Here is a 23,625-nt window from a genome sequence, read left to right as displayed (position 1 = left end):
GTGTTAGTAGCAAAGTCTTCAAATATCAGTCACAATATCGTTGCAATTTGTGACGTCTTTGTTACTATATAGGGGTACAAAATGTGGACGCAAATAAGTCCTCAATATGCGACGTTTGTGCGACTCTCCTTACCGACTATATAGTTCGTCACAGAGTAGTCGCAAAATTGTGACCATTATGAGACGAATTTATTTTTGACGCAAATTAGTCTTAATGTAGTCGCTAATTTAAGACCATTTTGTGACATTTATGTTTCGTCGTTAATAAGCGACGTTTTTCTCTCCAAATTTTTGGTAGTCGTTGATTCGTCACAAATTAGTCTCAAAAGCGTCGCTTATTTTGTGACTGAATAAGTAGTCACAAAATGTAGTCCCAAAATGCATGTTTTCTTGTAGTGATCTAATTAAGGTCTTAGTTTTTTTTTTTTTCTTTTTTATGATTTTGTTCAAAGAGAAGACTATAGATGACTATTATAATTAATGGAAAAACAAAAAATAAAAGAAGAACAAGAAATCTATGCATGGGGGAGAAGAAGAAGGGAGCTTTAATTACAAGGAATCTATCTATGCATGGGGGCATGCAGAAGAAGAAGTGCGTTGATCACACAGTACGATCGATGATGCTATTAAACAACTTTAACGTCTATATTTTTTTGTATATGATCAGTCTTATAATTAACTAGCGGCATATTAATTATTACCGTTAGCCGTTAAAATACGATAAGTGAATATATATATATATATATACATATATATGTTAAAAATATAGACGTTAAAAGAATAGACTCCATATGAAAATTGAAAAGCGTAGTGTCGCAAATCAAACTACAGTCCGCTTATATAATTTGTTTCAACAACGTCACTATTCACAAATTATAAAAATACAAATATTTTGAGTCTTTCCCTCTTGTTCTCAAAAAGCATAAAATTGTCATCATTCTCTTTTTGATTACAATGGAAAGAACAAGGGAAAAGGCTGCGCCAAAAAAAAAAAAAAAAAAAAAAANAAAAGAAAAGGCTGCGCCAAATCATCGTAATCACGTATCGATGGCACTGTGGACACTAATGGTATTCAAAAATTTTAATCGTTTAATTAGCTTTTTGCGAGAAAGATTCAAATTCTCTTTATGCAACTTGGGTCTAGGAAATCTATATATACATTTTTTTAGATATTTATGAAATAAATCCTGAAATTTAAACCTATTTACAAACATACCAATGATATTAAATTTTACAATTATTTTTTTAATTTAAATAATATCAAATTCAGAATCTAAATGAATAAAATTTTCTCCTATTCAAATTTCTAAAAGTATCGAACCAACACTCATTAGCATTAAATATTTTATATTTAATTAATCCATTCTTTAAAAAACTATACTAAACAAACACAATTGATTAACCATAGACAATAATAACAACCTAGATTTTCGATTAGCTTGATTCCCAACACTTGCATAAAATAAAAGTATATTATTTACATATATAGTAAAACTATAGTAGATTTAAAAAATACAAAAGATATTATTTACATATACAGTTAATATAATAAATAAATTTTATATTACTTTTCTATAAAAAAATATAGCCTGCGGTGTACCGCAGGTGAATATCTAGTAATTAAGTATAAGAAGATACTTCTTTTTTATTTATTTATTTTCTTGACTCTTTTATCATAGTTTGATGGAATTAGGGTTTTATTTTTTTAAAAATCAGTAATTTTTTGTTTTTGTATAATGCAGATCATAGTGGGATTTTACTTGATTTCTGATATTATAATGGCGATAATGATGATTTCCATGTCTTTCAAGGTAAGAAAAAAATTAATATAACTAGGTCAGATGACCCTCGTGATGCTGCGGGATGTTATTCTATACATTTCTCTACTATATGCTATGTTTTTTTCTCCTATTATTATTGGAGATATATTAGTGTAGTGTTATTTTGTGGTATATTTTTTGTAGTTTACAAATTTAATCATCTAAGTTTATATAGTTTGTGTTGTTGTTACATTATTATTTGTTTGTTTCCTTTTGTAAATTACCTATTATTTTTTATAACAAGTCCACATATGTCAAAGTAAATAGACATATTTTCACTTTAGTTTGGTTTTGTGTTATTATTTAAATATTATACTTATGTTAAACTGTATACAACATTTATAAGGATTATGTTAATTGTCAAAGTTATTTTAAAAGTTATAGATGATTTAGTTTTTTTAAATTAAAACATTTAGTTTTCGATCTTAAACATTGTTTAATTTGTCATTGGTGTTCTTATATGTAAATCTTGGGAGGCAAGGAACCTTTGTTATCACACGCCAAAATTCAAACACTACAATCATCAGTGTGAAAAAGAATCACATAGTAAATGCATAACCAATAAGATAGACATATGAGAATTTTTGTTTGATAATACGTAACTAATTTACTCTAGTTTATGTATGCTTCAGAAAGAGAGTTTATCCTCCAATCACGCTTGAGAGATTACTCTAGTTTGGTTCATATCCCTTATATGTATAAGTTTTCTCACAAAAACAAAAAAAATACTGACATGTTATGCTCACAAAGCTCGAGAAATGATTTATTTATTTGTCCTCAGTTTTTAATAGTATTTCTATTTACATACCATTGTATATATTTTTTTAATGACACCAAATTTTTAATTCTTTTATTTTCTTTATAACTTAATTGTATCACTTACTTACATTTCCATAAAATTATAAGAACTTTTGATTCATATGGTGAGATAATATAAAATTCATATTATAATAACTTCCATAAGTTAAATCTTAATTTTTATACAAGAATTTTATATATTCAAATAAAACTAAAAGTATAAATACTACACAAATAAAATTTAGATCCCAAATAATAATTTTACCAATAAATATTATAGATTCTGTATATATAAATTATAGTAAAATTATTTATTAACTATTTATTCTGCACATAGTGCGGATTGTTATTTAAAATAAAATAAACTACCAAAATGATGTTAGATTACAAATAATACGTAACCAAGATGTTTAAAGAACCTTGTGTCCCTTAATCGTCACCTTCTTCAGTTGCCATACACAGGTTAATTTGGGTTCTTTTACTATTTTTCTTTGACACTATTGTAATTGTGCTAGGCCCATTACACAAATCAGTAGGAATGATGTGGAATGGGGAAAGATTATTATTGGAAAAAAATATTGAGCTGTATTAATCCTTATAATTTGATTGGCTAACTGTTTTAACTGATGTGTCAACTCTTCTTTCAACTAAAAAGCTGAGGTGTCAACACTGGAGAAAAACATATTCAGTGTTTATTGTATTGATTTGTGTTTTTTGGCAATTATTTTTTTTCTCAGTTTTAATATATGATACATATTATTAATCTTTCAAATGTGTGTAGAGATCACCACAATTGGGATTTGCAATTATAGGGGATTTGGTGGAACATTGGGTTCATTGTTTTTACTGATTTTAGATGGTAAAATTTTTCATTTAATTTTTTTTTTCTGCCTTTCTTATATATATATATATATATTGTTTTCTAATTTATGGAATATTTTGTTTTCTAATTTATTGTGCAGTTGCTTCTGTGGTGACATTTTTGGTTTCAGAAATAACAAGATGGGCTTTGGAGATTTTGTTCAGGAACCGGCTTTGAAGATTTGTTTCGTCTGAGTTTTTAAAGATTTTTGATCTGTTTGTAATATTGGCTTGCCACATTTAATTTGGCCTTATATCATAAATAAAAACAGTTGCGAGAAAAACAAAAAAAAATGTAATAAGAGAGTTGTCTCAATTTTTACTTAAAATGAAACAAACGCGTAAAAAAAAAAAATATATATATGTAGTTGAGTGTTAGAGATCCGAGCAAGGATGATGCTTTATTGGCATTGCAAATTGCGTTTGATCTTGTAGAGAACGAGCACCAGGCCTTTCTCTTGAGTGTTAGAGATCGCCTTCCAGCTCCCAAAACACGTCCTGTAGAAGCAACTCAGACTGCTGAAACTACTACTGCTCCGAATGAGAATCCCTCGGGGGATGTTCAGATGGCGGATGAAACTCCAGCTCAGACAATTGTGCACGAGACAGATCCAGTTGATGCTACATATGCTGAGAGGTTAACAAAGATCAAAGGAATTTTATCTGGAGAGACATCTATTCAGCTGACACTTCAGTTTCTTTACAGCCACAACAAGTAAGCTACTGTTGAAGTTTTACTTCTAAAATTGTTATTCCAGGAAGTCCATTAATAGTTTTGTCTTTCTGTAGATCGGACCTGCTGATACTGAAGAAAATTAAACAGTCTGTAGAGATGCGAAACAGTTTATGCCACAGTGCTACAATATATGCTAATGCCATTATGCATGCTGGAACTACAGTGGACACTTTCCTTAGAGAGAATTTGGTAAATTATATACTTTCACTCTACTATTTCTGTATGTTTGAGTTTGACTGTCTGTGTGGATAGTATTTAACTTTCTTTTCATTTTATTCTTATTAGAATTGATTGTCTAAGCAGGGCAACCAAGGCAGAGAATATCTTGGGAGACTGAGATTTTTTTTATGTTTGTAGGCGCCAATTTGAGAAGATCATACTCGACAAGCACGAAGATACAATGAGCAAGATGGGAGCGATTTTGGCCTCTGGTATCCTCGATGCTGGTGGTAGGAACGTTACTATAAGACTGCTCTCTAAGAGAAATACATAAAGTTACTTGAAGACAGCAGATACGTACCAGTGAAGCTAGCTCCATCAGGTTTCGTTCTTCTCAAAGACTTGCGTCAACACGAGCCAGAGGTTCTCTCTCTGACCGATGCACCAACTTGAACAGCTTCTCCTGCAACTGGTACAGCAGCAGCTGCACAAGGAACCACAGCCTCGGCTATGGCCGTAGATGACGAGCCACAACCTCCACAAGCCTTTGATTACGCTTCATAATTGTATTCTCTTTTTTTAAATTAGTTGGAGAATTTGTTGTTGGTTTTATTGGTTTCTGTTAAAAGACAAAAAGCAGAGAAAAAAACAGATCTTTTGAACTTTGAGATACTGCTTCTTGTCATTTGCAATTGGTTTCAAGTTCAATTACGATCTTGTGTTAGGTACCTTTTTTTTATTACAATCTAAATTTTAGTGTCATTTTAATTTCATCTGGTTAAGTTCAACTACGCGTGATCATATTTTATTTTCATACTTAATCTTTTTCACAAATAATGTTATTTTGATATATTTCTCACAAATTTAGAAAATATTAAATTATACATATTGGATCTTATTTGATAAGTGGTTAATTATCTAAATTCAATAAAATGAATTTTAGTTTTAAGGGTAAATTAGAAAATTTAGCATTAAAAACACATTGCAAACAAATTTTTTTTTGATTTATCTAAAATGATATTTTTTGTGTAACCGAAGGAGTATATACTAAGATAAACTGCCAATTGTCAAATTAAAACTACGGTCTTTCTTAAATTTTCTTTGTCTAAGGTGTCCTATGGTCTTTAAAAACATATGAGTTCTGTATCAAACGTGACTACGTAATATAGCACTAATCATCTCTATAATTTTAAATTCTTTAAAATATTATGACAAGTGGAATGTGTTGTTTTATTTTTATATGACAGATGCATGCTGATTGGTGTAATGCATAAATTTAAGTAAAAAAAAAAAAGGAAAGTACATCAACTTATTTGTATTCTTCCTTTATCCATTATAAAGATCATAGCATTTTCTTTTTTTTCAACCAAACATTAATTAAAAAAAACTTCAAGATTGGTTGCCCAAATGGAAAAAAGAAGAGTTTACAAAAAAATTACAGAAATAAGAGATGTTGAGGTTCATATTACTTTTCTATTTAAAACAAACTAAAAATTCTTGAGAAAGCAAATTAAAAATTCTTATATCCACCAAGTAGAAGAATAATCTTTGATTTTTCTGTAATAATCAATTTGACTTTTTTTATATTATCTTCTTCACAAAGTAGTACACCTTTCTTTTCTCCATAATCAAAGTGAGACAATGGAAAAATTCAATCCAAAAATGAAAAAGATTGTGAAGAAACGAGCTCCAAAGCCTTTGATAGAAATCTTACCTACACCTTTGTTCTCTATGCTCCTTCTGCTTCACATCAATCAAATAGCAACCTATCTCTTTCTTTCCGACAAAGATTATGCAAATATCACTGTGAATGATAAACAAGGAGGAACAGATACTTGCGCCGGAAGGTATGTGTATATCCACAGTCTTCCAAGCAGATTCAACGACGATCTGATCAAGAACTGTGAAGCATACATCGAGTTACGCAATAAGTGTAAGTACCTTGTTAACTCTGGCTTTGGTCCACGGATCTTGGAGGGAGATCATAACCATACCACTCGTGTTTTAACCACCGAAACTGGTTCTTGGTACTCTACCAACCAATTCATGCTCGAGGTTATCTTCCGAGAGAAAATGAGACACTACGAGTGTTTGACCAACGATTCTTCCCTCTCTTCTGCGGTTTTCGTCCCGTTCTATGCTGGATTCGATGTGAGACGCTTTTGGGGATACAACGTGAAGCTCAGAGACGAACTTTCTGAAGATCTGGCTCAATGGCTTAGGGAGAGACCAGAGTGGAAAAAAATGTACGGAAGAGATCACTTCTTTGTCACGGGACGTGTTGGTCGTGATTTTAGAAGGGTTACTGATCAAGATTTAGATTGGGGAAACAAACTGATGCGATTGCCTGAATTCGAGAACATAACGATGTTATCCATTGAGACAAATTCTTGGAGCAACAACGAGTTTGCGGTTCCTTATCCAACTTATTTCCATCCAAAGAGCCGAACCGAGGTTAAGAGATGGCAAAGGCAAGTGAAGATGACACGGAGACGACACCTTTTCTCCTTTGCCGGAGCTAATCGGCCTGAAATAAGGGAATCTATAAGAGGAGAGATTATAATACAGTGCCTTGCGTCACAAGGAAGATGCAAATTCCTTGATTGTGATACATCGAGTAAAGACTGTAGTGATCCGGTTAAGGTAATGGAAGTGTTTCAAGATTCGGTGTTCTGTTTACAACCACCAGGAGATACGCCTACTCGGAGATCGACATTTGATTCGATTTTAGCCGGTTGTATACCGGTTCTCTTTAGCCCGGATTCGGTTTATAACCAGTACAGGTGGTATTTTCCAAAGGACCATACTAAGTATTCGGTTTACATTTCGGAGAAAGATGTGAAAATTGGGAAGGTTAGTATCGAGAATATGTTGGCTGGTATTAGTGAAGAGATGATTTTGAAGATGAGGAGTGAGGTTGAGAAGATTATACCAAAGATAATCTATACAAAACCGGGGGCTGTTGGACTGGAAAAGATTCAAGGAGATGCGTTTGAAATTGCAGTGGCTCGGGTTCTTAAGAGAGTTCAAGATGCAATGGATCTGACAACTACATAAATTTCTTAGGAGAATAATATAAATTATAAATGTTACAGATTGCAAATTTATAGTATAATGACTAGTATACAAGATATATGAGCTTATTGTTAATTGGTTTTGAGTAGTCTAATATGATATCAGATCCCGATCCACGCTGATGCGGGACAAAATGTCAATTCCTGTTATGTTTACCCGAGCATACCTAGATGAATATTTACAAGAGCTATCATTTTAAGGGTAGTGTCGACATGTATCAAGAGTACATTTGCATTGAAACTTTGTTAAATTAATCAACATAAAATGTAATGTATTAATTTAAAAGCTCAAATTATCGTGAAGTAACTTTAGTGCAGTGGCAGGAGGTAAGTCCATTTGTAGAAGACACCATCACATTCGAGATCGAGTCCCGACTCCTACGAATGTAGGAATTTGGCTAATGGGCCGGCCAGTTGTGGCCCAATGGTTGAAAAAAAAAAACAAATTATTATTATATTTATATGTAATTAGGGTGCATATTTGAAAAATTGAACAAGGACCATAGTTTTTATTTTATTTTAGAGCCGATCATGCTCGAAGGGTACACTACAGATTACCAAATATACTCGCAATCAATAGATTTAGCATTGTTAATCTTTTGGTCTCACTTGACTTGTGACAATACATTTGGTACTACTTTATCAGATTACCAATAGGCAAGGTTAATCTTTGGGTACAGAGGCGAATCGAACCATATTAATTAAACTAGAATTGGACCCGTGTTAGAGCACGGGTTAAAATTTATTTTGTTTATTTTATAATTTTTATTTAAAACAACATATATGTGTGATTATTTTATTTGTTTTAAAAGTTTTTTTTGGATAAGACAATATGTCATGAAATCATATGTTGAATATGACTTGTAGAAAGAACATATATTTTGTAAGATCTATTCTAGTAGATCCAGATTTTGATCCATGGTACACCGCGGGTTAAGTTATTTGATAAAAAAAATTAATTTTTGTTTATTAATTTTATTTGATTTGTTTAGTGTTTAAAATTATGTATTGTATCTTAATTGTAAATTTTACGACTTAATCCACAATACACGCATATTAAATTTTCTATTACAGTATTAATTTAATCAACTTATTAGATATGTCTATTAATCTAATATTCATATTGTTAACAAAATAATGAACTGATATTTTACCCGTGTAGCACCGAATTAATGATACTTAAAATTTATATTAATATCTACTCAAAAACGTCTTGCCATATAACCCGTCATGTGATATTTTAACTCTTGGTATACCGCAGGAAAAACTTCGTAAAATTTTAAGTATATTATTAAAATTTAAAATGTTTTATTAAAGTTTTTTTATTCAGAAATGGAAATACTTATAATATTTGAATTTCTTATAAAGTTTAAATATTATTAATATCATAAACATTTTATAAAATTTAAATGTTTTAATAATTGAAATATTTATAATTTTTAAAAATTTTAAAAAGTTTAGACATTTGAAATTTTTAAAGTTACTAAAAGTTGAAATTCTTTAAAATAAAGAACCGGAATAAACCGCATAATTTTTTTTAATTTTAATGTCTGATAAATCAAGGTTTTTGCTCATGCGTGTTAGGAATCATTTTGGTCTTTTTTTTATAGTATAACTTTAAATATTTGCCTAGTTTTCTTAGGTGATGTGGGATATTTTATACACTTTTTTATTCATCAGTTAAATATATGTCCATTTAAAAAAATTTGAATTATATCATATGCAAGAAAAAATCACAAATTTTATTAACTCAATATATTATATAATAATTCAAAATAATTTACAAAATAATTCATAAGTTAATAACCAAAAAATCATCTATATATCTATTAAATAGTCTACAAAAAAAAGTCATGTACTTCCAAGATAATATAGTAGGTATACACTTTAGCTAAAAAAATTGCATCTTTTTCACAATCCACTGAAATCCAAAAATTTAGCTAATTGTGCTATTATGGTAGAAAATTAACGGTCATTGAAAATCTTTTTCACAAACACAATTTTCTTATTAAAAGATAGAAAAGCTTAACTTACCTAATTTCTTTTTTTTCGTTTATATTTCTTACCAAAACAATAAATTAACATTTGTGCTCAAAATTACTTTGTACCCAAAAAAGGTTATTGTTAAATTACAATTTCTTTTTGCTATTTATGTAATCTTCCAACAAAAGGAAAAGAATCTTCTTACGGTCAATATTATAGACAAAAATGAAATGTTTTATATATGTATTGACCGTAAGAAGTATAACATGGAATATATATAAAAGTTTCCTAGTAGTCATATTATTTTCTAAATATTTTTTGTGGAGTACAGTTGGGTAAAAAGAGTTGAGATCTCTCCTTGGCATATTGTGAATCTTTGCGTGTCCAAGATGGAAACTTTGTTTTTAGAAAGAGTAATAATGTATTTGAGTATAATCCTTTGAATTCAATTCACCATAAATGGCAAATATCTATTACTTTGTTTGGAAATATTATATAAAAAAATTGAAAAGTTTCTTCTTTTTAAAGATCACATATTATTAATGTTAGATCTCATAAAGTAATACCAAATGTATTTTCACAAGTAAAAAGAAAGATGAAGAAACAAGCTCCAAGGCTTTGGGTTGTCATCTTAGTTGCGTTTGTGTTCTGTCTTTTCGTTCTGTTTCAAATCAAGAAAATAGATTTGATCGAAACAAACCTCCGAATCACTCATCAAGTAAACAACTTCTTCATCTCCATCGGTGCTTCAGATAATCAAACTCTCACAAGAAACGCGGATGAGCGTGATGGAATCAGAGCGAAACAGCCTAAGGAAGAAGAAGAAAAAACAGATACTTGCGCCGGAAGGTACATCTACATGCACAATCTTCCAAGCAAATTCAACGACGACATAATCAAAGACTGTCGTCCACTCATCAAGTGGTTCGATATGTGTCCGTTCATGGTCAATTCCGGGCTCGGTCCACAGGTTTCGGAGTCCGATAACACCACAGCACAAGTCTTAACCGTGAAAACCGGTTCTTGGTACTCAACGAACCAATTCTTGCTCGCGGTTATCTTCCGAGAGAGGATGAAACACTACGAGTGTTTGACCAACGACTCGTCTCTAGCCTCAGCGGTCTACGTCCCCTTCTACGCAGGGTTCGACGTGAGCCGTCATCTCTGGGGGTACAACATAAGCGTGAGAGACGAATTAGGGATAAAGCTGGCTCGATGGCTGGGAGAGAAACCCGAATGGGGAAAGATGTACGGTCGAGATCACTTCTTTGTAACCGGACGGATAGCTTGGGATTTCAGGAGGGGTCGCGATGAAGATTCAGATTGGGGAAACAATCTAATGCTGTTACCAGAATTCGCAAACATGACAATGTTAGGTATAGAAACAACTGCTTGGGCTAACGAGTTTGCGATTCCTTATCCGACTTATTTCCATCCAAAGAGCTTAACCGAGATTTGGAGATGGCAGAGGAAAGTGAAGAGTCTGAGGAGGAAATATTTGTTTTCTTTTGTTGGAGGTCCAAGGCCTAATTTGGATGGATCTATAAGGGGAGAGATTATAAAGCAGTGCCTTGCATCTCAAGGTAAATGCAATTTTCTTAACTGTCAAGTTAATGACTGCGATAATCCGGTTAAGATAATGAAGGTGTTTAAAAATTCGGTTTTCTGTTTACAACCTTCGGGAGATTCGTATACTCGGAGATCGATTTTTGATTCGATTTTGGCTGGTTGTATACCGGTTTTCTTTACCCCTGGTTCGGGTTATAACCAATATATTTGGTATTTCCCTAAGGAATATACCAAGTACTCGGTATACATACCGGAGAAAGAAATGAAAAATGGAACGGTTAGTCTCAAGTCTGTCTTGGGTATGATTGATAAGGAGCACATTAAGAGAATGAGGAACGAGGTTGCGAAGATTATACCGAAGATAATATACACTAAACCGGGATGGGTTGGACCGGATAAGATCGAAGATGCTTTTGACATTGCAGTGGTTAGGATTCTTGATAGGGTAGCAATGGTTAAGAGGATGATGGAAGAAGGGAAAGATCTTCAGAATGAGTATTCACAGGTAAAGGATTTGAGCAGACTCGAGGTTATATGAAAAAAAATTGGTTAAGATATTAAAAACTGCTTAAGACAATATAGTTTATGAATGCACCGTCAAGACTTATAGCATGTTGAATAACATTTCGGATGCATTTTGTGATTGTAAGTACATTTCATCAAGCTTTTTTTTTTTTTTGAAAAGGATGCATACATTACAAGTTTACAACCTTCTATATATCTTTCTCGTTCCTATGGAGCAACCAAAAAAACGATATGAATAGTCTCTCGAAAAAAATATATAATTTAGAGACTATATAATAGTTGGATTTTGTTGTATAAATTAGAATGTTTTGAACTTACGACAAACAATTTGACTTTTCGTTCTAAAGAATTTTGATAGCTTAATCATATATATAAATAGAAGATTATGTAACTAAAACCATACATAAGGTCATATATACATGAAAAGTGAAATGAATAAGCATATCACACACATTGTGTCAAAAGACATTAGCTATCAATTCAAGTATTCTCCACATTAGGAAACAAGTCAACAAGAAATATTATCCTTGGAACTCTAATTCACTATAATCTACATCAATTCATGAATGAAGGTTCAACCTTTTGATTTTGACATCTAAACCTTGTTTATTGGGGGGATTTAAGAGAATTTAAGGGGAGTTCTAACTAAAAAGAAGAAAAAAAATAAATCAGATATCGAAAATATTTTAAGATCTCCCCTTATATAAGAGACCGAATCTTTGTTTAAGAGGCCATACGTGTCCCAATTTTATTGGTTGAAATAATAAAACAAAAGAGAAAAAAAAAACATTTCCTCATTAATTTCTTTTTCGTCTCTCTCTCTCCGTTGCGATTTCATCGACGAGACAAACGATGAATTTCGAATCAGAAGCTTGAAGGTTTTGAATCAAATGACATGGAATCAGAGGAAGTGTATGGATTCGAAGGGAATCAGAAAGGTAAGTTTCTTAGTAGAATTGTTTGAATCGGAAATTGTTTTATGATTAGGGTTTTTTTTAATTTGGATCGGAATTGAGGGTTATTTGAAGTTTGTTGGAAAATTAGGGTTTTTGTTGTGCATGTGTTCCAAATTGATCATTGATTCATCTGATGTTTAGTTTTCGTACTTTGATTGATGTAGCGGTGGTAGAGGATCATCAGGATATGAGAGAGAGAACGATCGACGCAGACCTCGCGGCGGTGGCGGTGGCGGTGGAGGAAAAGATAATATTGATGTGCTTGGAAGACTTTTGTAAGTTGCGATCATTACTGATTCGATATATATAGGTTGATTTTGACTCTGTTTCGGATGGGTGATTAGGACACGAATCTTGCGACATATGGCTACTGAGCTGAGATTGAACATGAGAGGTGATGGTTTTGTTAAAGTTGAAGATTTACTTAAGCTTAATTTGAAAACCACTGCTAATGTTCAACCGAAGTCACATACGATTGATGAAATCAGAGAGGTCAGTTTTCATTATCTTTCATTTAACGTTTTAGTCGTTTGAATTGAGTTTTGTAATGGTTTCGTTACATTTGCAGGCTGTGAGAAGAGATAACAAACAACGTTTTAGCCTCTTAGAAGAGAATGGTGAGCTCTTGATCCGCGCAAATCAAGGCCACTCCATCACGGTAATTGAACTTTAAAACATGCCTTAGCATTTAACCATTTATTTTTTGAGAGTTGAGACCTTTCCATTTATTTTTTGGGTCTTTGTGTGCAGACGGTGGAGTCAGAAAAGTTACTTAAACCAATACTGTCACCAGAAGAAGCTCCAGGTACTAACTAGTAGGACACATACTTGTGACTTATGTAGACTTATGTAATGTATGACTTGCATTGTTGCTCTGTGTTCATTAGAAATTTCTTTAATGGCAGTGTGTGTACATGGAACTTATAAGAAGAATTTGGAATCCATCTTAGCATCAGGGTTAAAGCGTATGAATAGATTGCATGTTCACTTCTCTTGTGGCTTACCAACAGATGGTGAAGTGATTAGTGGTAAGATTTTTGTATCCTATTGTTGTTTGTTGTGCTGCATTATTATTGCATATGCACATTTATCTGATTACGAATTTACATGGTTTTGGCGAAGGCATGAGAAGGAATGTTAATGTTTTGATCTTCCTCGACATGAAGAAAGCTCTTGAAGGTATTACTTTGTAGCATGAGACCTTCAATTCCCTTTCTTAAAAATAAGTGTTGTGTCCATCAAAGATCTAACGATCAGTAATACTTGTGAATATATATCCAGATGGGATTGCGTTCTACGTCTCAGACAACAAAGTGATTTTGACTGAAGGCATTGATGGTGTAGTGCCTGTGGATTACTTCCAGAAGATCGAGTCTTGGCCTGACCGGCAATCCATACCTTTCTGATTCATACGATTCAACATCATGCAAAGATTCACTGGATTCTGTTATATTGACTCTGAAGATTCTTGTGAACCTTTGATTATGTAATGTTTCAATGTCTCCAATCACGGACTTGTTGGCAGTATCTCAGTGTGATCATGTCGTATAATTAGCTCTCTAATTGTTCAGGTGATTGGTAAGGCTCGTGTACCAATTATTAAGTTCGTTGAGAAGAAAAGCAACATTTCATTTGATCTAAGGTTTTTTTATCTTCCCATTTCCCTACTATCTTCACTGTTGGATTCAGTGTGTTTTGTATGTTTCAAAATAAATAAAAATTGAATATTTTAAAATCTTAAATGTTTACACATTTATACCACTTCTATTCTCTTTAAAATTTTAAAATTTTAGAAAAAAGTATTTTCAAAAATAAGAGACCCAAAATAAGAACTTACCAATAAAAAAGAAAATTTTATCTAAGAGATCATGGGTTCTTATATTCCAAACAGTACACAATTAATTCATAAAAAATTTAAGAACTCCTCTTATATGAATCCCCAATAAACTTGCCCTAATTTCCCGGTTATTGAATTGTGTCTTTTGTGTTACTTGGTGACATCATTTTTTTTCTTTTGTTAATATAATAATATTGACATGATTCACAGGGGCAGATCTACGTTGATATAGTGTGGGGTACGTGCCCCATACTAAGTTAAAATATTTTCTATTTGGCCATTACCATCTATAGTCTCCTAGCTCATTTGGCTAAAGTGTGCCCAATGTTAATCTGTGTTTTTCCAACATGTTTTTTTTCTAATTTTTATTATGACTGAGTACATTAACTTGTGTGAAAAAAGAAAAGATTACATTAACTTCTACTTTTATTAATTAACTCTTGAAAAATTTTAAAGCATCATTTTCATAGTAAAGATTACATTTATATTTTAAAATTGTTGGTACAATTAGTAACTTAGTAAACATTTATCTTTTTTTTTTTTGTTAACCATTGGAGCACAACAGGCCGGCCCATTAGCCTAATTCCTACATTCGTAGGGAGCGGGACTCGATCCCGAGTGTGATGGTGCATTTTGCATTAAGGACTTACCTTTGGCCACTGCACTAAAGTCATTTCACAAACATTTATCTATTTAGTAATTCATTTCATATTTTAGAGTTCAAATTTGTCTATTATATTTAGATTTGTGAATTCAATAATAACTTTTACATATAAATTACATATTTATTGTGATTTGTAACTGAGAAATTGTGGAACTAAATTTTTTTAAATATATTTAATATATGTAGATTATTATTATTATTCTTATTATTTGAATGTAAAATATTATTCAATTAAAATAATTTTATACAATAAATGTTTCATTAAGTTTATAAATTATAATCAAAAACATTAGGGGGGGGTATTGGTTGGTTTAAGATTTAAAGAGAATTTTAATAACTTTATGTTTTTTAAAATCTTGCTGATTTTAAAAATCATAGAAAATTTGAAAGTATAAAATGAAGGATTATAAGAGACTGTTTAGAAAGTTTTTTAAAATCATGCTGATTTGTTTTTCCTAATCTTGTAAAATCTCTCTATTTGATGAAAGAGTTTTCATGACTTTTGTTATGAAGAATGATATAAAATCCTAAACCAATAACATAATATTTGAATTCATTAACAATCCAAGATTCTTTTGTTTTACTTGGAATAACATAAAACTTTTAATGACTTTATAAAACTCTTAATCCAATAACACTAAATTTATCAAGATTTTAGATAACTTTTTACAAATCTACAACTAATAACACTAAATTGTTAAAGAGTTTTAGAAAGTCTTGATTGAATAACAACATATTTTACATAACTTTTAAGGTCATTAAAATTCTATTTAACTCTCAAACCAATAACCCCCTAAAGCAAATAGTGTCGTTTAAACGGTAGTCGAAGATCTTGTATATGGTCGAGTGGAGAACCGCATCGTTAGGCATTCATTGTATCGAGGATTGCATAAGTTTTATTATTGAGCTTATGCTAATGACAATATATTTTTAAAATAATATAAATAATATTTCGTAAAAATTTGATGACCTTTTATATTTCATATTTTAAATACATTAGAAGTAAAAAATTATATTTATTAAATATTTCTTTTATATGATTTTATTATTAATAAATATAGATATTTTGTGCTCCACCCAAAAAAAAGTTCTAGATCCGCCACTCGACATGATGAGTTTTGTGGTTTTTTTTTTTTGGCAACGAGTTTTGTGGTTTGTAAAGTATGTTGAATTAAACTTTCACATGATTATTTTGTTTTTTTTTTCATGCAAAAATCATTATTAATACTTAAGCTAAATATGATTGGTCTTACAAAATGCTGACCTTAACCTATTACAACTCAAATTTAAAAATTCAAATGATTGACGTGAAGTTTTCGAAGGCTTGAGAGCATATTTGGTACAACATACATCAAGTTGAAATGTATATCACGAATATCCATCTAGTTATAACAAAATATTAAAATAAAATGTTAAAATATACATGATTGGTTTTTCAGTGGAATATCAACCAATCACATATACACTTTCTCATATTCTATTTCTTATAGGTAATGTATCAAAAAGATTCTAAAATACATGTAATGAGAATAATATGAACTAAGATTAAATAAATAAATCACATTCACATAAACCTGCAAATAAGTAAGACTACATTCATATAAACTTGTTTGGTTATTTTGACGTCAAAATAATCTCTATCATCTTTATTTTTGCTAAAAAAGCTAAATTCAATTATTATAAATTAAATATTTGATTTTTTGATATAATTAATAAATTGATTTTTGATATAAATATTTAATGATTAATACTCATTTTTTCGAAGTGATGTGTATATATCAACTCCGTGAAATCTACTTCGGACATATGGTTGATATAATAGTTTTTATTTCTTTCAAACGTAGATTATGTTATTGAATGCAATGACATTCAGGTAATTGGTGCTGTTAAACTCTAAACCCTTAACCAATTAGCAATTTGATTCAATTTACAATAAAACATTTTTCCATTCATTTTTTTATTAATTTCATGATTAAACTCCAAATTCATAAAGGATAATTAAGCTCCAAATTCAGAAATCAATGATCTCCATTACAAAAACAATTATTTAAAAAAAAAAAAAAAAATTTGTTGTCTCATAATTCTTTAAGACATTTTTTTCTGGTACCGAAGACCTACTTACATATATCATGGAAAAAATTATTCAAAGATTCTCTACCTTTCATTATTTTTAGGAAATTTGCAATTCATATCTTAATAAACAACAATCATGATAATTTCATAATCTAACAATATTGTAAAACAGTGGAAACAAGTTCAAGAATATATTAAATCTACACATATGTCACAGTTTATCATCGAAAATATTTTCCTCTAAAATATTTTATTAACCTTTGATAGGAATTGGAATTTTAGTCTATATCAACAAATCAATTACTCCCTTTGTCTCACAAAGATTGAAGCTTTGGGATATTTTTTTGTCTCACAAATATTGATGTTTTGTAAACTTCAAAAAGTAATCATTAAAAGAATTTAAAATTTTGAATTGTTATTGGTTTATAATTAAATAATATATCTTTAGTCAAAGAAAAAAATATATTTAAACTCAATAATCATTGTTTTCTTAAAATGTGTAAAAACTTGTACATCAATTTTTGTGGGACAGAGGGAGTATTTCGTACTGGTTATCCCAGTTTGGACCAATTATTCTATTTTCTATTTTAAAGTACATATACAGGTTTATCTTATTATATAAAGTTCGGTTTTCAAAATGAACTATTAACAGGATTGTGACATGTGTCAATTGTATCGATAAGATGTTCACACAGATCAGTTCTAAGTTTACTAAAAAGATTTTTTTTAAAATAATGTAAAAGTTCTAAACCTATCCTAAAAAGAAATAAATACTAGTAAAAAATTATTTTTTATATATTCATTAACAACATTAAATAATTTTAAATATATGAAATTATAAACATAATTCTATGGGAAACTCTTTTTTGTTAATATACATTAATTCAGAAAATGACTTAAATTTCTCTATCCTATTGAAAAAATGTTAATTTTATTTATAAAGTTTGAATCTTCTTATCAAATCTCCAGACATGTCAAAACTGTAATTAACATGATAGCCACATGTTCCACTAATTGATAAGGTTTTAACACATATTTCATAGTGCAAGCTCTATTTAAAAAGTGGTATTGGAAAAGAGCTATATTTGAAATTCCTCCTTTTAACAAAATTGTAAAACTGTAGCTAAATCTCATGGATGATGTTTCATATCAATATAAGTCATATGTGATATTAGTTATAATATTTTTTTTTGCCAAAAAGTTAGTTTTTATAAATGAATACTTAACATATATTTTAGACTTCAAACTCTAACTTTGTATGCTTAAATTTATGGTTGGTGTGATTAAATTTTAAAGTATTATTTACATACAATTTGTAATAAAAGCTGCTAAATTTGTAAACAAAAAGACATATATGAATTAACATGTATATCCCAAAGATTAATCTAGGAACAATCTATTACTAAATTATTGAGCGATCCGATGTTACAATTTTTTCATATTCAGTATGATCTCATTCACATAAGAATAAAAAAAAACTACATATTTGAGAAGATATACAAATACTTAAACAAAAATTAATTAGTTAATTTATCATTAGAAAAGTAAAAAGAAACACCTTGCCAAACCATTCCACACCAATGATCCCTCGCCAAACATGGAGAAGACCAATGGCTCCCTACACAAAATGCAATTACGATGCAGCTTATGATCCGATCACAAATCATGCTAAAAGAGGGGTGGATTCTTCGAGATTGTGATGGCGTTTCTCAAGGCTGGGGAGCCGCAGTTTTAGGTCGAGTAGCATCTTGTTTAGAAGCGGAAGCAAAAGCACTTCTCGTTGCACTTCAACAGACATGGATTAGAGGCATTACCAATGTCGTTTTTGAAGGAGATAATGAAACACTTAATAATATCATCCATGAAGAAGTTTCTGATATCTCTATTATGGGTATTATTCAAGATATAAAATACTGGTGTTTGTGCTTTCGTTCATGCCAATTTATCTTCTCTCCAAAAACCTCCAATTATGTTGCTCATTATCTGGCTAAATTTGGTTATAACTCTTGTAGTTTTTAATCGGGATATTTTTCACCTCACTCTTGGTTATCAAAACATTTGTACCATGACTTTTCTGAATCATTAATATAATTCATTTTTTCTGAAAAAAAATTAATTAATTATCCATATTTGAAATATCACGTTTAAAAATAGTACTGTGAATGTTAATTATCTAGTTTTTAATAAAAATATACATGAGAATTGGTCGAAAATTGAGATAACCGATAGAAAGGAATTGGTTTGGTACAAACAACTTCGGTTAAGAAATCATCATGCTTTCCACGAGGAAAATCGCACTTTAGTTGGGGCGGATCGAACGGTGTAACCCGCTACAAGAAAATACCCACCCGTTTAGTAATTCGGGTAATCTCTGAACCGGAAATTTCTCTTTCTCTGTCTCTCTTTCCTAAAGTAACAAACTTTAAAATTTTCTGAAATCAAAAACTGTGTGGACGAATCAATCAACCCTGAGAAGCTTCTTCAATCCTACGCATCGTTCTCTCATTTCACCGATTTGTTTCTTGCTTTCCATTGCCCTTTTCCTTTGAACCAAATCATCCTCTCGACGTGATTATCGGTTTTGTTTTCTTTTTTCAAAATTAGGGTTTTTGATTTGGTTCTAATCCGATTTCAATTAAGATTGGTGGTGATGCAATTCGAAGGCCTATGATATGAAAAGATCTGAAGACTTGATGCCAGAACTTGCGTTGCGTGGATTCCGAGACAACTGTTGATGGAAAGAGAAACGGAGCCAAGTTTGTCGGAAAATTCGAGAAGAAGAAGCGATCGAGAAGATGTGAAGATTATAGAGTGGGAAGAATTCGACCATGAGCTCACGAGGTTATGGAGTCTTTCTTCTGCTCTGAAGTTAGCCACAGAGAAGAAGCAAACCCTTCAGCCCAAACTTGAGTCTCTTATTCAGGTTTTTTCTCTTTACCCCCTTGTGTTTTTACTTTAGGGCATTGTCTGGTTTTTGTTAGTTGGAAAGCTTAGCTTTTTATTAAGTGGCATTGTCTAAAGGAATGTTAATGAAGCTAACATTTTTGAGTACCATTTGTGTTGTTTGTGGCCGAGTTAATTTCGTAGAAGTGCCTTGTTGTGATTGTTGTTGTGCACTACTTAGCATTTGTGACTTTTGTTGTTAGAAGTTTATTGTGAGAAGTTTCTTATCGCTTACTTTATCTACTCAATGAGCTTTAATTGATTAGCCCGCGGATTAGCGGGCGGCTAAATTTCGGGCAGGTTAGTACTGAATCATTGAGACGCACTAATGAGCTTGAAGAAATGCGTCAGAGGTTGGAAGCAAGAAAATTGTCGGTGGACAAGACATCAGTTTCTTGCAAAGTTACTGAGCAGGATGTTAAAAAGAAAGAGGAGATTCTTAGTACAGAAGTGAGATCTTTGCTTGTAGGCGGCACTACTCTTTCCATCGCTAAAAGCAAATTGCAGGTATTACCTCATTCAATGCTAAATAATTTTCTTAGGAAGACAAATGCATCACTTGTACATTTCCTGTTGGGATCTTCGTGTTTAGATATTTTAAATTAGTTGTTTCACATGCTTCTTTGTTCCCTTATGTTCCATTGGCCCGATCTTTGTAGTACATTTTTTTCATTTCTATCTGTGTTTCCTGACTTAAGTTTTCTTCATTCAACTGTCTCGTAGTTCTGTTATGAGTAAATGATTTGATGATAATTGCTTCGAGAAGGCAAACTGATTTCTGCAGTATTTTCTCCATGCTCTGACCAATTGGTAAATCATTGAATCATAGATACTCAATTTAGCCTTTTGTGTTTCTGTCATAGGAGTCAAACTGCCAACTAGAAGGTGAAAGTGGTTATGCACATCTAAAGATTGTAACGAATAAGCTGAGGAAAAGGCAGCAGTACATGATATCTCAAGTTTCATTTATATATCCCTTGAAGATTGAGGCTGGACCTTCACAAGACCAAGAACTGGAATCATTTCCAGGTGGCAGTAGATTAGGTCAGTTGTATACTTCGAGTTTAAGAGCATTTAAGATTTAATAACTTTTAAGGCATGCCTTTATCTTGACTTCACTCAGTCTGATATTGATATCAGGACTAACTTTGCCTTTGTTGTCGAGTGTTTGACAAAAGTTCTTAATCGCAGCATCTTACCTTCTTGTCATGCTTATTTATTTATCTACGGATTTTGTAGTAACTAAGCCTCTGAGTCAAGGATCCGTGAGAATTCTGGGGTTGCCTTTTAGTATGGCCCCGTTTACAAAGATGAGCTTCTTCACCGACAAGAAAGAAGTTCAGAAGTTGGCAACTGCCCTAGGATATGTAGCCCATGTATGTTCCGTTCTCTTTCCTTTTACCCGATTTAACCAAACTTGCTTTATACTTTGGGTTTTTTGTGCAGCCTTAAATCTCTTTGCTTGGTTTTCAGGAATCACTGCTAAATTATGTTATATGGTTAAAAAATTCTGGGTAGAAAAATACTAATGGCTTCCTAATTGGGTTTTGCAGGCCGTGTCCCTAATAGCTCCTTACTTGAGAGTGCCTATTCGTTATCCATTGCGCCTTGGTGGTTCGAAAACATACATTCGAGACTATGCACCTTACATTGAGCCTTCATCATCAGACATGTCTCTAATTTCCACTCTTTCCCAAAATTCTAAATTCGTAGAGTTCCCTCTGTTTCTGGATGGTCAAGATACAACTCGAGCTGCCTATGCTGTCTTTTTATTAAACAAGGTTAGTTAAAGAAAGTTTTCGGTTTTGTTCCTCTTCCTGATGCTTGAAACAGAACAATGCATAGTTTGCCCCTCCCCTCATCTAATCATAGTTATCATACATATCACAGAACATTGAGCAACTCTTGAACTTTGTGGGGGAAGATAGTCTAGGACCACGTCAGGTTCTAGCAAACCTGAAGGAGCTGATCCGAATCATCCAGTCTCCAGATTACATCAATTATTTATGATGATGATGAAGAAGATATCCAACACTGTTTTCTCCTCATGTACATCGATCCATTAATCCGTCTCACACACTGTTTTCTCCTCAAGTCAGACACTTTGTGGAGGCTAAAAGGTCAGATTATTTATTTCGTTAGAGAACTCTTTAGACATGGAACTCTTCTCCTTAGGATGAGACTCATCTCTCTAAGTGTGGTGTTTTTTGGTTTGGAGAGACGGGCAAGGCAATAAACAAAAGCAAGCGTAGTCTATTATACAGTTCTTTTGAAAGTTCTAACAAATGTATTAGTTTTGTTTTTGTTTTTCCTTTTTTTTTTTTTGGTTTTTTTCTTTGTATCATTTCAAATATGTTTGAATTTGTAAGTTAATAATGAGCCTGTTGCATGAGTCAGTACAAATTTCAACGTACTGTTGGAATGTGTAACGTGTGAAGTGTGAATTGTGATGGGGTGATTCAAAGGCAACAAAACACAGTAGACCAAGGGTAAGATGGGAAACTTAACAAGCAAAAAAGAAAGAAAATGGACCAATGAGAGTGTTAGACGAGGATTGTACTTTAATGTTCGCTCAGTACTCTTTTTTACTTTCCATCACTTTCTCACCTCTCCTCTTCTCAACTCCCTTTCCTCTCTCTCTCTCTCTCTCTGGAACCCAGCAGAAAGAGTTGTGTAAAAGAAGAGTTAAAGGTTTAGGTTTGTGTTCTCTCAACAACAACGATGGTGAGCTCCTCAGACACGACGAATACTCTCTCTGTTTCTTTTCTATCAAAGAGGTCTCGATCTCCTGAACCACCCCATCAGAAGCTCACTCTCAAGGTCAAGAACCAACAGGTCCATTCTTCATCTTTTCTACATTATTTTTCTTTTTCTTTTTATTTTTTCCTCTTCATATGACCAAAATTTACAAAACCCCATCTTTGCTTTTTTTTTTTTTTTTTTTTTTTTTTTTTTTTTTTTTTTTTTTTTNAAAAACCTCTATATATTGACAAATTTATAAATAAAATAATTGAAAACGCATTTTTTTTTGTTTTTTGGGAGGGGAACAGGGAGCAGAGGATGTATACAAAATTGGAGCTCATGCACATCTAAAGAAACTAATGACTGCTTACTGTCGAAAGAGAAACATAGAATACAATGCTGTCCGATTCATCTACAACCATAAAACCATCAAACCACGACAGACTCCTGCTCAGGTCTGGTCTCATATTTTAAAGCTTCTAGAAATTTTAAACAGTGTTTTAGTTAATTAAAATATAATAATTTCCACAGCTGAGGATGGAAGAAGAAGATGAGATCTTGTTGGTCATGGAACTAGGCGGTGGCGGTCCTTACACTCCTTGTTGAGATCTCGCCGGAATTTGTCCCCCGGGAAAGAAAAAGAAAAAGAAGAGGCGCTTTTAGGGTTTCTTTAATTAGAATTTTATTTACCACCAATTTAGTTTTTTGTTATGTTGAATCTCTTTAAGTCTTTGTCTGAAACGTTGTTGTCCAGTTGTTCATTTTGATTCGTAATATTTTTAGATTTTGAAGGAAAACTAATTATTACTTACTTTTCTCTCTCGGTAAAATAATTTGGTCTAAACTCTAATCTAAGAACCGGTATATTGATAATGCTTCAACCGG

At 31.7% G+C, this 23,625-nt stretch overlaps 5 protein-coding genes across 7 annotated transcripts; all 5 read left to right on the top strand.

The window, feature by feature from the left end:
• On the top strand, positions 6,016–7,431 carry LOC104789053 (probable xyloglucan galactosyltransferase GT13). The gene has a single exon (XM_010514806.1). It carries the CDS (start codon positions 6,016–6,018, stop codon positions 7,429–7,431), a length of 1,416 nt encoding a protein of 471 aa, XP_010513108.1.
• On the top strand, positions 9,957–11,674 carry LOC104786306 (probable xyloglucan galactosyltransferase GT12). Its single transcript, XM_010511673.2, has one exon. It carries the CDS (start codon positions 10,027–10,029, stop codon positions 11,536–11,538), a length of 1,512 nt encoding a protein of 503 aa, XP_010509975.1. The 5' UTR covers positions 9,957–10,026; the 3' UTR covers positions 11,539–11,674.
• LOC104789052 (tRNA 2'-phosphotransferase 1-like) lies at positions 12,303–14,140 on the top strand. The gene is made up of 8 exons (XM_019245798.1): positions 12,303–12,463; positions 12,646–12,756; positions 12,826–12,973; positions 13,050–13,139; positions 13,232–13,286; positions 13,387–13,509; positions 13,604–13,660; positions 13,763–14,140. Exons 3-8 carry the CDS (start codon positions 12,845–12,847, stop codon positions 13,885–13,887), a joined length of 579 nt encoding a protein of 192 aa, XP_019101343.1. The 5' UTR covers positions 12,303–12,463; positions 12,646–12,756; positions 12,826–12,844; the 3' UTR covers positions 13,888–14,140.
• LOC104786304 (UV radiation resistance associated protein-like) lies at positions 19,469–22,394 on the top strand. Of its 3 annotated transcripts, none has more exons than XM_010511667.2 (6): positions 19,469–19,978; positions 20,299–20,505; positions 20,862–21,042; positions 21,238–21,374; positions 21,552–21,779; positions 21,889–22,394. In XM_010511667.2, the coding sequence occupies exons 1-6, from the start codon at positions 19,790–19,792 to the stop codon at positions 22,006–22,008; spliced, it is 1,062 nt and encodes a 353-aa protein (XP_010509969.1). In that variant the 5' UTR covers positions 19,469–19,789; the 3' UTR covers positions 22,009–22,394. The 3 variants fall into 3 exon arrangements, with proteins under 3 accessions (XP_010509969.1, XP_010509970.1, XP_010509971.1); XM_010511668.2 differs by having other exon boundaries at positions 19,731–19,978; positions 20,277–20,505; XM_010511669.2 differs by having other exon boundaries at positions 19,891–19,978; positions 20,265–20,505.
• On the top strand, positions 22,398–23,551 carry LOC104786305 (small ubiquitin-related modifier 5-like). Its single transcript, XM_010511670.2, has 4 exons — positions 22,398–22,487; positions 22,662–22,833; positions 23,049–23,195; positions 23,272–23,551. Exons 2-4 carry the CDS (start codon positions 22,720–22,722, stop codon positions 23,344–23,346), a joined length of 336 nt encoding a protein of 111 aa, XP_010509972.1. The 5' UTR covers positions 22,398–22,487; positions 22,662–22,719; the 3' UTR covers positions 23,347–23,551.

The sequence above is a fragment of the Camelina sativa genome, chromosome 5 (genome assembly GCF_000633955.1).
Source record: "Camelina sativa cultivar DH55 chromosome 5, Cs, whole genome shotgun sequence".
Taxonomy (NCBI): Eukaryota; Viridiplantae; Streptophyta; class Magnoliopsida; order Brassicales; family Brassicaceae; genus Camelina; species Camelina sativa.
Note: the sequence above shows the minus strand (reverse complement) of the source record. Positions and strands in the feature narration are given on the sequence as shown.